General features: G+C 47.8%; 2 protein-coding genes across 2 annotated transcripts in view; both read left to right on the top strand.

Moving 5' to 3' along the window:
- Positions 1-6,829, top strand: part of AAK1 (AP2 associated kinase 1) — a 79,713-nt gene extending 72,884 nt beyond the window's left edge. The window contains exons 18-20 of the mRNA XM_074164100.1: positions 688-789; positions 5,068-5,172; positions 6,735-6,829. Of these exons, the coding sequence (XP_074020201.1) occupies positions 688-789; positions 5,068-5,172; positions 6,735-6,829 (302 nt within the window). The remainder of the gene's footprint in view (positions 1-687; positions 790-5,067; positions 5,173-6,734) is intronic.
- A 2,590-nt stretch (positions 6,830-9,419) lies between these two features.
- LOC141475651 (uncharacterized protein FLJ45252-like) lies at positions 9,420-16,078 on the top strand. Its single transcript, XM_074164099.1, has 2 exons — positions 9,420-9,507; positions 14,940-16,078. Exons 1-2 carry the CDS (start codon positions 9,420-9,422, stop codon positions 16,076-16,078), a joined length of 1,227 nt encoding a protein of 408 aa, XP_074020200.1.
- Positions 16,079-16,667: the final 589 nt, after the last annotated feature.

Raw genomic sequence — 16,667 nt, 5'->3', positions numbered from 1 at the left:
TCCCCTTTATGCTTTGTATAAAACCAAATCTTTCTATCCAGCCTTTGTAAACATCTCCTTTTTGTATCCACATAATGGACATCAACGTGAGACGACACCGGGGACTGGTGTTTTCAATGAGTTCCCAAACTGCAGTCCTTGCTCCGCTGGGCACTCAAAATGAAAACAAGATCCCACCTCTTGGCTTTTTACAAGCTTATGGGAAGGGCTCCACAGGAGGTATTTTAAAGATCTGTTACTTCTAATGCAAGAGGACTCCTTAAAGGTCAGCGTTTTCCTTTTGCTGGAAAAGGCTCTTGCCAAGGCTTGGAGCTGGTTGCCCAGCCCCAGGCCTCCGGCTGCAGGGCAGGTGTTAGTGACCTCCCATTCCAGCCTCCGGAGATTTCAAATTGGGCTTGCACAAATTAAAATAAATTATAAAAAAAGAAACAAACAAACAAAAAAAAAACCAAACCCCAAACCACAGAAAAACTCAAACCCGGCAAACACTAATGTGTTACAGTCTTCCCTTGTGATTAAATTAGCCTTGGTCTAAGTTCAGCCTCCTGTTGTTGCCGGCGCAGCTGACACCTATTAAAGGGTCACTAAAGGATTCGGATAACTGCCGCCTTAGTTCCTACTTGTGCTGTGTCTTGCAAACTAACCTCTGGCTTCTTCTCTGCTCTGGTATTTTGTGCGTTTGGAAAGGAAAACCTGACGTAGCTGTTGAGAGTCTCATACCGGGCCTCGAGGCTCCGTTGCCCCAACGCCTTGTGTCACAGACCGAGTCGGTTGCCTCCAACAGAACAGGTTGGTGAGGCAGGAGGGCGCTGGGGGGGGGAATGCATCACGCCGGTGTGGGCTGTGGAATCGGAAAGCACCGTCTGCTTGAACATAAGCGTCTCTGCTGCTTTTCCCACCAGTGTAAGCTGGGCTTGTGTGTCTTGTGAGTGTGTGCTGTGTGGTTCCTTGAAGGCCATCGTTGCTCGCCTCCCTGTGAGGAGCAGTGCGGTGCTCCCTCGGCCCACCGTTACGCACCTGTAGGTGCCAGGGTGTTGCTCCAGTGAAGTGGTTTTGAAATCTGGAGCGGTCACTGGTTTTTGTCTGTTCCATTGGGCCGTGGTCATAAGCAATTCGTGTCCCTTCTTCTCTGTGAAGGCCTTTATCTGCCCACTTCTGCAGGAGATGGGCTTGACCTCTTCTCAGAGGTCTCCTGTGAAATAGGCACTGCGCTTTGTTTTGCCAGAGGGTCCCTGCAACCCTTCCCCTCCCCACGCTCCCCTTCGCTCCCCCTGCTTTAACCTGCCTCTCGGGGAGGATTTCGTTGTTGCACACTCAGCTTCAGAGGGCAGTCAGCCCCAGAGAACGCATTCGGTGTTCCTAAAGGTATTGGGGATCCCTCTGCCCTCACTGCAGAGCAGTAAAGAATGTTTTCCAGTGCGAAAAGTGGTAGTTTTTGTGGTGGCTTTGCATCGAAGCTCTGTTTGTATGTTAAGCGGACGGGAAGGGGAATGTGAGAATATGAGCTTAACGGTGTTTGTGTCCTGTTTAACGCTGCCGTGCTGGATGTTAACCTGGCTTCAGACTCTCTCACCGGGGAAGACTCTCTGCTTGACTGTTCTCTGCTTTCTAACCCTGCTGCTGACCTCTTGGATGAGTTTGCTCCCGTAGCTTTCGCAACTCAACCTCACAAAGGTAAACTGGCCCCCTGTCTCTAACACCTAATCAGTCCCGGGACGTGGTCTTTACCGAGCGTGGAGTGAAGCTGATACCGGTTTGCACCACAAGATGCTCTGACCTGTGTTCTGGTGGTGTTACTTTTTCTTTCCCCCCAAGCCATTGTTTTGTTTTCTTCCCAAGCTGGTGAAACTTGGAATGAGTGTTGAAGTACTAAGGGGAAAAATACAGATAAAAGTATTCAGCTTGACTGTGAAGGCAAGGTTTGCCAAGACAGATGGCATCTTCCGTGAGGCGGGGATACAGCAGAAGGGGTACAGTCGGCTTAAAGGGTAGGCTTTTGTACGCAGCCCTCCTTCAGGTCTGGAAGTGAGTGCACGCGGCCTCGCTTTCTGCATGTGGGATGTGAGACCTGGCTTTCTGCTGCATTATTAATTCTGGAAGGGAGCCTGATAATCATCTATACCGGTGTCACGGGCTTTTGAAACGAAAGGAGGCGTGTGACTGAGCTCCTTCATCTAGAGAATGTTGTCCTTTCCAGAGGTTATCAGGAGAAGGTTCTGGAGTCAAACTGCAGTGTCCCAGCAAATAGGAATGAAAGTCTAAGTGCAACATCCAACTGGAAAATGGAACGGTTTTGTAAGAACACAGAAAAGCAGAGCCGAGGAGCAGAAGCAGACAGCAGAGCTGCAGATCAGCCCTTGCAGTGCGTCAGTATTTGAGCTTGAGTGGAATTGTGGAAATACCGTGCAGTGATCAGAGTTCTGTTCTCTTTCCACTAACAAGCAAGAGGAGGGGACCCTGCGAGGCTGGTCCTAACTCAGATGTTGCTTTATTTTTTTTATTATTTCCCCCCTAAGCCACAGAGCATCCGGCTGAAATCCGGGCTCTCTCCACGCCGTGTGGCTGGAGCGGTGGCACCGGAGTATTCTGAAGAGCTATCAGCTGGAGTGTGACTCGCACGTGAATTTTCCTGCTCAGCTCTTGCACATCCCCAGTATGGACTAAAGCAGTTGCGAGTGGTTCGTGTGTCCCTTGGGGACACCACCAAGTGTTAGCGGATGGCTCTCACTTAAGCCAAGCTTGTAGTGAGTACTGGGTAGTGCACGTACACCTGGGTGAGAGGGGAGACCGGGATTTCTGTGCTATTTATTGCCTTGAAGAGAGGCCCGGAGCACAAATGCTGGGTGCCCCTTGACGATGGGTTTTGCTTAGCTCATTTGGTAAAGTATCCCTATAGCAACAGAAACCGATCTCTCCTTAGAGGAATGGCTGTAAAAACAGTCTGTAATCAATTTTTACACTTGATGGCACTTCAAAATGAGTTTGTGTTTTTCATAGAGCTTTTGGGTTTAAACAAGCAGTCGTTGTAATTGCTCATTGCTATAATACACTTCCATGCCACTTTATTTTGAGTAAATGGCTTGAAATGTATGTCGAGCAGTTATTACTCTGTGTCTGGAACACAGCAAAGCCAAAACGTTGTTGGTGTGACTTAATGAGGAAACGAATTAACAGACTGCTGCTCTTCCAGGCTGCCCTGCTGCTCCCTTTGCAACGAGGAGGGCTCACGTTTGACGAGGAAAATGAGACTTCTGTTAGTGGGGTGGGGGGCCAAAATATTAAAATCTTCCAACATTCATTTCTGCCTTCTTTTCAAACCCTGCTTTTACAGCTGTGGTCACTAACTCTACGTCTGGCTCAGGCTTTCCTTTTCAGTTGCTTTGTTTAGCCAGTCCTGGCTTTGGCGATGTGAAGCCCCCGTGGGGCAGACGCTGCTGTCCGTGGGTGAAACCAGCCTGTGGAGCTGCAGGGTATCAGTGGGGCCAGGAGGGTTTGGAAAAGCAGCCACGGTCTGAGCATGGACTGATGCTCCAGCTGTGCCGTAGCATCCTTTCCCTTGGCCTTTACTGAGCTGTTTTCTGGCCTCTGAATTTTTGCTCAGCCTTCAGGATTCCTTAATTTGCATTTGCTGACTACAGCCCCAAGCTGCGTGTGCATGAGAGGGGAGGATTCTCCTGATGGTGAATATGTAGTCCCTGAGGCGAGCTCAAACGCTTCTGAAGGAGTTTTGCCCAAACAGGGACACTTGCCAGCCTTTCTCTCCCCTTAGGAACGATGGTCCATAATTGAGCAGTGCTCCTTCAGGAGCTTCTCGTAGAGCAAGTGGAGCCGTGAGCAATTGTGTGTATAAATGGGCTGAAATGGAAATAGCCTGTTTGCGGAGGCTCCCAGGTAGGTTGGGAAGAGCCACAAATAAATAACTCCAGACACAGAGTGATGACAAGATGAGACTTTCTGTTAAGGTGAAAGGTTTTTGTGGGTTTGACCCCTTCTATAGGCTAGTCTTCTATAAAACTCCTGGGGGGTTTTCTGGGTCTGATCCTCCAGAGGATGGTGTATTTGCGCAAGTGGCTTCTTGCATCATCTCCCACAAAACCTGTTAGCTCCTCTGTCAGCTTTGGGTAAAGAGCTGTTATTCATGATAGGAGTCAAACAGGAACGTTCCTGTTCCTTGTACGTGTCCTTGCTGGGCTTTCAGAAGGATTTCATTTAGTAATTGAGGACCTGATTTTGAGAGATATTTTAGGTGTCTAAAGTAACAAATGGTGATGCGCAGGGAGAGTGTGAAAGTCCCTAGAGGTATGTAATTGCCTGATAAGGCAGATAAATGTCTCCTCTGCTGTGGAGATTGTTGGAAGTGCCTCCCACCAAGTGTCTAACTGCAGTTGACGTGGTTTGAAATCAATGGAATTATGTGCCAGAACTGCTCTAGGGGCCTTCAAAAAATCGCTCTCGGTATCTAGTTACGTCTTCAGGCACTTAAATTCCTTGGAAATCTGACTTCATGTTGCACTTCTTGTTTTATCACTCTAGGTGAAAGCTCAGGGGTTTTGTCTCATGTAGGTGACTGGAATTTCTTCTGTGTTATTTTTTCCCAGCCTTTTTCTTCTCCCTGTGCACGAGAGCTGGTCACTGGAGAGCCAGACTGTGCTCTCAAACGGTACTAATACCTGACAGCCACTGGATGCTGACAGAGAATACCTTCAGTCCTTGGGAACTTAAGCCCCAGGCGCTTACCACAGCTTTTGAACTATGGTTAAGCCTTCAGATTGGCCGAATCTTATTCTGGTTCTCGTGACTTGGCTTGCTTTTCGGTTTGTTTCCACCCCCTCACCCCCCTCCACTTTTGTAGTGGATTGGCTTTTGTAGAAAGATTGGCTTTCTTACTTCTTACCTTCTTTGCCAAAGACTTACCAACTTTATTTCACCCTTTAAATGAAACTCTTGCTACTAAACCCCATCTCTGAAAGCTTAAAGATGTTCTAACACTTTTTTTAGCAATTCTAACCAGCCTTCTCTGCTATCTTTGCTTCTTTTCCTTGTTGCTGTTTCTCCTTTCTGCTGCAGAAGATACTAACCTGATATCAGGCTTTGATGCTCCTGAGGGCTCTGAAAAAGTGACAGAAGATGAGTTTGACCCAATTCCAGTGTTGATATCCAAAAATTCACAAGGTAAGCCAGGATTCGGGGGTGAAAAGGGGACGGGGAAAAAAGGAGAAGTTGTGGGGCAGTGGTGCTGCAGCACATGTGAAGTCATTCAAATTGTAAACTGTAAGATACTGTCATTGTAGTGTTCAGTGAGCTTAGTCTTGCTCTGATTTACATTGGCCTTGAAATTGCTCTAAATTCTCTTTGCGAGAAGATTGCATGTCCAAAGAGACAGACGTGAAGCCTCTCTGGGTCCCATGAAGTAGTTTCTGCCAGGCAGGGCGCACAAGTGGCTACAGTGCAAAGGAGAATTGCCTTCTCCGGTGGTCTTATTTACTGTTCAAGCCAGTAGAAGGGGGTCCTTTGACTTCTAAGTGAACTTGGCATGAGGCACAAGAAGGAGAGATGATGATAGCCCTTTATAACTCTGAAACTCCTGCTGAAAGTGAGGTTTTCTCCCTTCCGACTCCGAAACGTGTCTTTCAAAGGTGCTTGTGGGAGCCGAGCGTGAGAAGTTTGGTGTACGGCACCCACCTCCTCTGAAGCACTTGGAGCCGTCAGAGTCCTTAGGACAGGGGTTGGAAGGTTTCTCCTTTTACAGCATTCCTGACAGCTAGATCCCGTTAACGTGGAGTCCTGAGTAGGGTTAGGTCTAAGCAGCAGCACTGTTTCCTTAAAAGAAGTCATCGTGCTGCATTTGGTAGCTCTTGGAGGGACAGAAGTAGGCAGGGGCTTGCAGTCTGGTCAGGTAGGTCTCCTCTCTGCAGTCACGCTGTTGAAAAGCTTTGATTACAACTTTCCATATGCGAGTGTAGGTTTATAAACATCCTCCAGGGCTCCCTTTCTTTTGTTTTTGTTTTGGTTGTGGTTATTTTTTTTTATTTTTTTTTTTAGTTTGATGGTAGAAGTTTGGTGGCTGGTTTTTTTGTTTTTTTTTTTTTTTACTTCCCTAACTCCCCTTTCTGTTTCCAGCAGCGATGTGCTGTACTAGCTCGGCATCTAGTGCTGGCTTTCAGAGACTGACACCCGTGAAAAAAAGTGCTCAGACGTTAGAAACTCTGCTCCTGCTGAAAGTCAGAAAGTTGGGCCAAAACAGGCTCCCTTGAATAAGGAGGAGCATCTTTCCTTCAGTATAAAAGTACCAATTAGAGAAAGCCTCATGACAGCTCAGCCCTCCTTGAAGTAGCTTGGCAACTCAAAGATGCTCTTTAAGCAGCAACTAGTTTTCGAGATCTAAAACTTTGAGCAGTCCTTTCCATAGGCTGTGGGAGTTCTTGTAATCCCTCTGTAGATCTTTAGTAAGGACAGAATTCTGCAGCTTGGATGAGAAACCTGGGAAAAAGAAATGTTTTGTAGAGATTTGTTGGCTGCTGCGCTGTTTTTCCAGGCAGAGCCAGCGAGCTGGGTGCGGGGGGAGCGGGTGGAGGAGCGAGCAGGGGAATGTTGTTGCTATCACGATGAGAAAAGCTTGAGCAAATTTTCTGTTTTGCTTTGACTTTTTTCTTGCTTGCTTGCTCTTGAACATCTGAAACTGTCGTGTGTGTGTGTCCTGTTCAATACTGAATTCCTATCTCTCACACTTTCAGGTGGGCATTCTAGAAACAACAGTGGAAGCTCTGAGTCCAGTCTTCCCAACATAGCCAGGTCTTTACTGCTGGTGGATCAGCTCATAGACCTGTAGCAGTGACACAGTAGCAGACGCAGTTTCTGTAACGTACCTAATCCTCCGTTTTCATTTCCAGAAGAGTTATCTTCAGTTGTGGTTCTTTTTGGGCTTTTTTTTTCTTTTCTTTTTCCTTAATTAAAAGAAAAACCAATCTGCCAACAGGAGACAGTCACCCACCTTTCTCCCTGTCTTCCCATGCGCTGGGAAAGAGTCTGTCTCGGTTCTCCAGGTAGTCCTCTCTAAAGCTGGTAAAAACCCATTGTGGTTCCTTCTGCACTGTCTTTGCTAGCCTGTGTCTAAAGGGAGCACCGCTGAGATGTACGCATAGCGCCATGGAAAGCCTCACTGTACATGAAGTAGATAATCGTAGCTGCTGTATGATCCCTGCGCGCAACAGACTCCTCTCTCCTTAGACTAGTGCGTGAACAACTGTGTTTTCAATCTCTGCATTTGTGTTTTTGGGTTTGGTTTTTGTTTTGTTCCTGTTTTCTAATGAAGGGGCAGGTGAAATGGGTAGGGACGTCCCTCTCCTGCAGAATCCGGGTTAGGGCAGCTGATGTTTATAGATTTGCCAGGATGTGCTTCAGAGGAGGAGGAAGCCCCGAGTTCCTCTGCAATAGTCTTGCCCGGTACCTCTGGTGACGGTGCAGATGAAGAGAGTTTCCTGGACTGCCCCAGCTCGTGGTTTGCTGTTTAACAGTCCTGCTTGTGAATGAACTGCGCTTCCTTGGGGAGGGGGAAAATGGAAAAAAAAAAAAAAAAGAAAAAAAACCAAACCAACCAGAACAGATTGTTAAAGCTGCAAAAATGACCCTAAGTGAAATATAACAAGGTTTTGAACCAAATACATGTGAGTATGGCTGTGACTAGCATTTTGTTGACCTCTTTTGGATGAAAAGGGCATTGTGGCAGCAGCAGATGTATTTTCCGTGACTTTTCTGTGTTTGACTGGAAAAATGAAAATCCCCCCCAACCTACTGTAAATTGTGTAAGAAACAAATTGTCCTACGGTTGTTTGTCTATTTTTAATCCTGGTTTTAGTCAAGCATCCGGTATCTGTTCTGGGTTCCCCGTTTTCTCTCGTAACTGCATATAGTGCAAACCAGTTGAGTGTGGAACCATTTGTTTCAGTAGACAAAGATTCCTGTGGACTTTATTCCACTCCTCAGTCTCTGGGGAACAAGCACGCGCTTGGTTCAGACGGTTTGAAATAAGTGCTGCTACAACGTGATGGGTTTTACCTTTTCTTTTTCCCTTCACATGCTTAGTTTGTCAACTAGCTGGATACGCTGAACTTGTTTTCATTGGCTTATGGTCATGAAGTCCGGAATTTCTATCTTGTATTTGAAAGCTCTTTCTGAACAGAAGGACTATTCCTCTGTAGTGGAATAATTAATAGCTTACTGCTAACCTTGTGTATGTGTATGTAGCTGTATTAGTAAAAGTGCAGTTTCCCACGTGCGAAAGTATGAACGACTGAAACGTGTATGTACCGACCTCTCGCTAAGAAGGAAAGAAATCAAAGTTTGTGATTCCTCCTTTCCTATCTCCGGTCTCTCCGCTCTTCCCCCACCCCAACACTTAGTTTAACAAATTCTGTAAATAGATCTCCCATCGATTGTGTCTGCTCTACATTACTCTTCTTTTAAAACCTACACTTAATAATAAAAGTATTGCTTAAGTGTGTTGTATCATTACATGTGTATACTGCACTTTCCAAGAGAAGCTTTACATGAGAACTATGGAAATGACCTTAGTAAAATTGTGGATAGAACTTTATTATTTTTTTGTTTTATATTCCTAAAGCACAGGCAAGCTGGACTGGAAAACATGAAGACACTATAGATAGAAAGTTATTGTATAGTCAGATACTGAGATTATATGAAAAGAGAATGGATTTTAAAAAGTAACCATCTACTGTATATTAGAAACAAAGATTTCTGTGAATTAAAGTACTTTTAAAGAATGTTTAAGATTTTAAATCTAATGGCACTTGTTCAAGGGTTCTGGAAAAAATTATAAATGCACTGGGTTGTTAATAATGCTATTAAATAAGCAGATGTGAATGTTTATTTTATTGCTTTCTCAAGTAGCTGTTCATGGATCTGGGTGGGAAGTCCGATACGATGGAAGAATACATTTTCAGAGATGCCTGTTATCTAGACCTCCTTCCTCAGAAAATACTTGCCACTTACTTGCGGAATGAGTGGAAAATGAGAGAGGTGAAATGACTGGATATTTGGGATTAACTGTAAGGTCTCCAAAAAATGTGACTGTCCTACAGGCATTAGGTTAGTGTTGGTGTGTGCTAAAGAAGTGAGGAGTTTGTGTGAGAGCTGCTGCTGTGAAGGAACAAATGGAACTTCCAGCCAGTGTCCCCATGGGAGGTGTTTGGTACCGGCATTCCCAGACTGGGGTAAGAGCGATTCTCTCTTACAGCGGTGGTTGGAGCCTTGTTTGAAGCCATGGGAGATGTTTCTGTCCCCTTTTAAGGGTCGTGGGGCTGGGTGGTGTTAAGTAACAGAACACAAACTTACAGTCAGCAAAACCCCAGCAGAGTGGCCCGTCCTCCTCTGCCTGGTACGTGCTCTTCGTTCACCTGGCGATGACGGAGGAGCCTTTCAGCCCTGAGAGGCTGGAGCTGGTCGTAGTGTTCTTGGCATTGACTATTTTGATGGATCCTCCTGATGAGGGTACAACAAATGCAACCGTACACAGAGCGATTTCCTTTCAAGTCAAGTTTGTGCTTTGGATGCAAGAATAAACGCTGGTTTTTGGGGTGGCAAGATGTTAAATGGACCAGTGGGAACTTGGGTGTTGGTTCTTGCTTCCTCTGAGGGGGCTTGGGTTTTGAAACTGCCCCTGCCTTTCAGAATCCCCCCTGTTCATCTTTTAACCGGATGAGCACCCACAATCCAGAGATCAGCAAATTTGTGTTGTTTCTGACAATATCCACCATGTCGGGAGCATCTGCCCCAGAACCAGAAGGTGCAGCTTCCTGAATTGGGGCTGTCCAAGTCTTCAGGGGCTCCTTGGGACTTGGCCAGGGCTGCAGGTACTGTGTGACCTGCTGGAGAAGTCTGAGACGGGTGGAAGAATCTTAGCACTGTGGCTCTGTGACGGACCTTTGGCGTTCTTGCACAGCCCATTTAATGCAAGTCCGTGGCAGCTTGAGTGAGTCTGGGTAGAGCAAAATTATTTTTAGAGGGGCTTCCTGTAACTGAGCGATGATGGTATTCTTCGGCCTGAAAGTTCGCAGGTTATTGCCTCCAGTGACTTTCCAAAACCACCTTATTTAAAAATTGATTTTTAAAAAAAACCAATCGTTGTTACAATGAAAGTTCAGGTGGGATTCAGACCAAAGACCGAGTTCGGCAAGTTTTGGGGTATCCGGGCAAACCTAAACCGTGGAGCACGTGGGGCCTCTGGCTACAGAAAATGTCGTCGGGCACACGGTGTGCGGCACTGCTGTCTGCATGGAGTACGTTATTTTCTTTTTAGCCGATACGTTTTCTAGTTCGGGAACTCTCCGGGGAATCGATCAGAGTTGGGGAACAGCTGCCGTGGGTGCGGGGGAAGCGTGAATGAGGTGGGGAGCGCTCTGAGCAATGGGGCTCCTCGGGTGAGATGAGTTCCCGGGACTTGGCTGAGGCGTGTGGGCGCTGCACATGGAAACCGCATCACTCCAGCAGGACACGTAGATTTGGGGGGGCGAGGGGGAAGGTGGTTTTCTTTGTATTTTATTCTTTGTTCCTGTGTAGTCTATTTCTGTAACTGAAAGGCTGTGCTCTGGGGACAGCCGTGCCTACGCAGCAGATCCTGCTGTTCCTCGGGAGGAAGGGTGGGTCGCTTGGCTGGGGTTGTTGTAAGGACATCACCGATGTGTGAGACTTGTGCTCCTGCCCTCCGCGGGAGGGAGTTTAACCCCTAGAAACTCGCCTTATGTTTTTCTTAGATAGTCACAGACTGCCTCCTAAAAATGCCTCGCATACGTGACACTTGGCTTGTGCACGGTACAACTGAGGGGAAAACCAAAGGATGTTCATCCCCAGCTGCTCGGTCTTGTTCAGAAACTGCTGGGATGTGGTGTGTGGTTGGTGCGTTTACCACCTCCCTGATCTCACTCTGCACGGTGCAAGCGGCTGTACGAGTGTGCCACAACTAGAACATCAAATTCCTCATCTTCTGGATCCGAAGACCCCAGATCTGCCGCTGCCTTTGGGCAGAAGCGCTGAGCTCTGCTGTCCAGGTTGTTGCCCGGTGACACAGGGACAGCGATGCTGCCCTTCGGTCTGCTTTGGTACCTCCTCACTGACAGCGCTGGCTGGGGGATACTCCTCTATTGGTGTTTAATGATGTTGCTTCCAGGAATTGGAATACAAGGAAACAACTTCACTGTTCCAAGAATGAAGGAATGAGAAGTCTTTTGACCCTTTTTAAATGCCAAACTAATAATCTTGCGTAGTAGTAATTGTGTTCTCTGTTACCACGTGTTGAGACCTTCCCGAGTCTGGGTCTGTGAAATCAGAGTTATTCAGTGGGAGAGCAGCTTTAGACTCTGGGAATGTCTCTCTCTGCCCTCACGGCCTTGTTTTGGGCTCTGCTCCAGGAATGAGATCATCACCTTGGTGCCCGCTCTGCCTCCTTGCAGCCCCCGGTAATGGGGAGAGTAAATCTTTTCTAGCTTTCCTGACGGTTGCTTCGGTACTTTGCCACTTCGGTGCATCATTTTCCTTAAAAGACGGGGGGATCTGCGTGTGTCGGTGCTGTAACGCGGGGTCAATGGTCTTGTCTTCAGGTTGCTCTCTGAATAGCCGCAGGGTGTATTCCTGGGGTACCCAGGGATAAGTGGTTTTATTATGAAGGTTCTCCCTGCAGAGAGAGCCCGAGTTACAGCTTAGGAATTGTTTCTTCAGTGCATGTATCCCACCCGGGAATAAAAATAATACACAAATGTTGTGCAGGGGCAGGGAGAAACCTTATCTACGAGCTCAAGCTTCTCCAAAGATTTTATGCCGTAAAGCTTGCGTTAGGAGTGCGCATGTGTTAAAACCCGAGCAGTCATTGAAAATGTACGGGATGCTTCCCCGTGAAGTAACACACAGATCCCGGGAGTCTGGAGGAGGAGGGGACCAGAGGCAGCTGCCCCTTGGCGGTGTCCCTCTTGGCGTGGGCAGATGTTAGAAACGCCGCCTCCGCGAAAGAGGCGTCTCTTTTTGCACGGGGGGTTGTGGGTGCTTTGTGTGTTGATTCACACAGACCATCTGCCTGTATCTTTTTTCACACCCCTGGCATGAATGGGAGCCGGGTCATCACAGAGAAGGGACAGGGCTCCAAACAGAAAGGTGCTCTCTTAGTTTGACAAGATTTGTTCTTTACTCTCGTGCTGTCACCAGCCCAGGGAGCGACCCTTTCTCTCCTTTACTGTAACGCAACAGAACTGCCTTTCCATGTGCAGCGATCCCTCGAGCGCTTCATTCTTGCTGGTCTCTGATCCCCGACCATCGAAGCATCCATCGGCACTGGCCAACTCGAATCCTCTGTCATCCCGGAAGCGATGCAGCGTGAGCCTCCCAAGGGATCCCCTGCAGAGCCTGTAGCTGAGGCTGTCTACAGGAGTGCACTGAGCCCCTCTCGCTGGCTCTAACCTGACCTGTACACAAAGGAGTTTGGGGTTTTTTGGTTCGATTGCACGTTTTAGTGTCTATGTATAGCTCAGACCTTTTTTAACACGCGAGACTAACAACCATGAGAGGGGATGTGGAGGCCGCTGTCTAGTTAGACGCACCCCCGGATTTTAGCTAGAGGGAAATGCTGGCATGACGTTGCCTGCCCTGTTGTGGTGGTGCCGCCGCAGCTCCGCCTGGGACCGTCCCCTTGCTTTCTGCAAACGGAACCGAACGTGGAACCCAAGAACGGGGGAAAGAAAAGGTGCCCGAGAGTTACTGTGGCTGGTGTCTGGAAGCCAGGTCTTCCTCCTTCAAGGTGAGAGCACTAGAGCATGGCAGCGTAGGTGGTAAATCCACACCCGTTTTGGGTAACCCGCTGTGGCCTAATACTGCTGGGCCCTTTTCTGTTGTTTGCAAAGGATCAGGGCCCCCCCCTCCCCTTCTGGCTGTATTGCCCAGCACCTCTGAGCGAAACCAGCTCTTAACTGAAGGCTGGAAGTTCCTACCTAAGCATCACTTCATTTTTCCCTCCCAGAGTAATTCGCAACTCTTGCGTGTTCCTTAGCGAGGGAGAAAACTGCTTCTGAGCATGTTTGGTGCCCTTCTCGCTTGTGATGGGCAGAGAGAGCAAGAAAGCATTGGGAAGAGTAATTTTTTCGACAACAGAGCATTGTGCCTATCGTACAGTGCCTGCAAGCTGAGAGAAGCATGCTGCTCCTGTCCTGAGCAAACGGGCTTATATCTTGTCCCCCCTTCTCTTACTCTGTCCTAAGCGTCAGAGCTTCCATCAGCATAGACGCTTATTAATGCAAGTAACTCTTTGAAAAGAAAATTCTGAGCAAATGACTTGTTTGCGCTGTTCTTGTGAGAAGGGGGTCACTGGTTTGCACGGGCATAATGTTCACCGTGATAAATGCCTTTTTCCTTTCCTTGTTTTCCTGGACGCTGTATTTCAGTGAGAACTGGGTAATTCAGGGGCATTTGCGTGATGTCGCAATCGGTCTTGCTCTGCTTCAGCCTCTATTCTCAAAATCTCACAATAATACCTGGTAAATGTATAACCAGCCTGGAAGAAACCACCACCGTAGCCGTACTGTTCCTGTAATCTGAGATTAGCATCTAAGGTTAAACCATTGCTGACAACATAGGCTTCAGGAAAGATAGATAGTATTTTTGTAGAGTAACTTATAAAATGTTCACGTATCTACACTGTCTTTATTTAGCAGTGTAATGTATCGAAGTGAATAGTTTCCCAATAAATACCGATTTTGATGCCCAATGAATGCCTACTGTGTCTTTAATTGTGAGAAGTGACTGGGAGCGGGTTAACTCACCGATGTCCGCAGCCTTGATCGAGAAGCGGTGCCTCGCAGGCTGCGCCGGGCGTGCGAAGGGGCAGGGTTACCCCGGGCAGAGTCTGGATGCCACGGTGCTCTGTTGTGGCAGCAGGGGGGCTTGGTTAGTCCATCGCTCGGTGGGTACCAACCACCTCCTTACCCTCCTTCTTCCTGCAGTTCATGCTGCTTAGTTTTTATGTGCCTTTTTTCCTATCCTCTTGCTAACATGAGTCCATGACATGACATACTCCTAAGCTGCCAATAGCTCTTTGAAGGTAAGAGATCTTCTGTTCTGTCTGTGTGCGTTGTAAGGCAAAACCAACCCTACCTTGGGCTCTTGTAACTGGAGAGGAGCAGGACAGCATCCTCCCCTCGCACTGTCTTGTTACCCTAACACAGAAGCAAGCCAGATTGTTATAATTTTGTTGGAACTTTGATTTGAAATCATGGTATGGATTTTTAAAAATCATTTGTCTCGCAGTGGTTTAAAATAATGCTGCTATAGTTGCCAGGATTCATTAAAAGCTGAGGGCTGACCTTCATTCTTTGGAACATGTATGTTATTGCAGCAGATTGTAGGGCATCCCTGGGTATTTTACGTGCCCGAGTGTAATTCCACGTACCCGTGGGATGGCTCTCGGAGGCTGTGCCGAGCTGTCTGTCTACTTGTAGGGCAGTCGGTAAGCAACAGTGCAGAATGCAATGGCAAAACCTGTCTGTTTGCTGGAGCCTCTCTCCAGGCAGCGGCGTTACCAAGAGAAAACCCTTCCGATGGTGTCGTTGTGGTGGGTGGCAGAGAAAACCTTGTGGAATGGTGCTGAGAGAGTGCTGGGTGTGCCCATTTGTGTGTCAAACATCTTCCATCTCTTTCTCAGAACTGGTACTTGTGGTCTCCCCGAGCTGTGAGGCAGTGCCAAGTTGTGTGTCAGTTCGTGTGTTGTAAATACTTCCCTGGCATTTTTATTTTCTTTTATTTGCCCTCCCTCTCCTCCCCATTTTCCATGCGTGATGGTGGTTTATATCTGAACAGCATGATGTTTCTTGTGTAAGAAGTACCTTTCATTCTTATGACTAAGGAGCTGGAGCTTGTTGAGTAACACTCTTCTCTTGCGTTTTTAGGTCTGCAGAGGGATCCGTCCCTATTCCCAGCTGTAGCTCTTGAACTCCCTAAAGGACCTTCTGGCAATGATGGACTTGCTTTGTACAAGGGTCAGCCTGAGATCCTGAAAACGCAGCACAACTCGGAGTCAGACTATTTAACGAGAGATGGGCCTTCAAGCAACAGCTCCTTCTACAGCAGTGAAGGAGAGGGGACAGACCACGAAGGAGATATTTTGGATTGCAGCGGGTCCAGGCCTTTGCTGATGGATTCGGAAGAGGAGGAGGAAACCTGCAAGTTGTGCACGGGGACCCTGCAGGCTGCACCCAGGGAAAGACGTGAGGCCTCCAAAGAAGATTCCCACTCCCAGTCTTCCCAGAGTAGAGCAGGGGAGACGCTGTTCCCTGCTTTCCAGTCACACACCGGGGAGGTTTTTAATGAACCAGATGTTTTTGCCACGGCTCCTTTCCGAAGCTCAAGAAAAGTGCCTGATGAGGTGGATGTCTTTACCAAAGCTCCTTTTATCTCCAAAGGCAGCGTGGCTCACAGACATCCAGAAGAAGCAGATGTATTTCTGAGAGCCCCTTTCACTAAAAAGAAAAGCATGGAGGAGTTGACTTCCCATAGTGTATCTAAGGAACCATTCACACCACCCGTTTTCCTAAGTCAAGGAAGCGATGTCCAGCACAGAGCTAACCCGATGTTCCCAACTCTGGATTCAGCAGCGCATGGCTCCACAGCTTCGGCGAGATCTCAGTATCCCTCTGTCACGTTTACTCATCCCTCCTCCCTAAGAGCCATGGAGACCCAGGAGAACATCCCTTCTAAGGGCATGCTGCCAGAGCAGGCTGGCGTTGCCAGTGAGAGAAGCCAAGGAGGACACGTGCTGCCCCAGGAAGCGGTGCTGGGCTCCGTAGTTAACCAGCCTTTCCGTCCGCAGTCCTTGTCAAAATATTCCCGTCACTACAGTCCAGAAGATGGGCAGGGTCTCGAAGTCAAGCCCATAGCTGCTTACAAAGTGGTTTCTCAGACCAACAGACAGGCGATAGCAGGATCTGTCTCTGTTGCCCCTCTGTCTTCCAGGACTACAGAGCTGCCCGGCGCGGATCCGTTTGCTTCAGCGCCCTTCCCTTCCAAAGCGGGGAAGCAAAAGCCTTAATCTGCTGTGAGCTGGGAGGTGTGCTTCCCGTAGGACCGCCTCTCACGGGACCTCGAACCTCTTAGTTGAAATGAATGACATAGCAATATATATATATATAAAAAATAATTATTATTTTTTGGTCAGAACTCTATTTGCAGTGATATATAGTTGAACCATTTTAAGTTATGTTAGTTAGTCTGAACGCCTGGCTCTCAGGATCTTCATATCCTTCTCAGTTGCTTCTTACCTTCCTCCTCTCACTGTCTTCCCCCCCCATTTATTTTTAGATGCTTTTCCAAACCAGTAATATTCCATATTTTCTGATCCTGGCTGGGGAAATGCATTATAAGATGAATTAAAAGGTTTATTAATTACAGAGCAAGTCAAGCGGGACTTGCTAGTGCTCTGGGAAGGAAGTGATTTCACAGGTTAAAGGGTTATTGCGATTTCTTTCCTGTCAGCGGGGGCCTGGGGAGGAGAGCGAGATTGTCTGTTCCTGCTGCTTGGCAGCGATGGCAAACCTGGCAGCCGAGGCTCCAGAGCGGTTGGGGTGAGAGCTGAGCGGGCGACGTCTGGCGCCAGGTTTGTGCAGCGCTGACGTGAGCAG

This window comes from Numenius arquata, chromosome 26, assembly GCF_964106895.1.
Source record: "Numenius arquata chromosome 26, bNumArq3.hap1.1, whole genome shotgun sequence".
Lineage (NCBI taxonomy): Eukaryota > Metazoa > Chordata > Aves > Charadriiformes > Scolopacidae > Numenius > Numenius arquata.
This window is presented reverse-complemented; position numbering and strand designations above follow the sequence as displayed.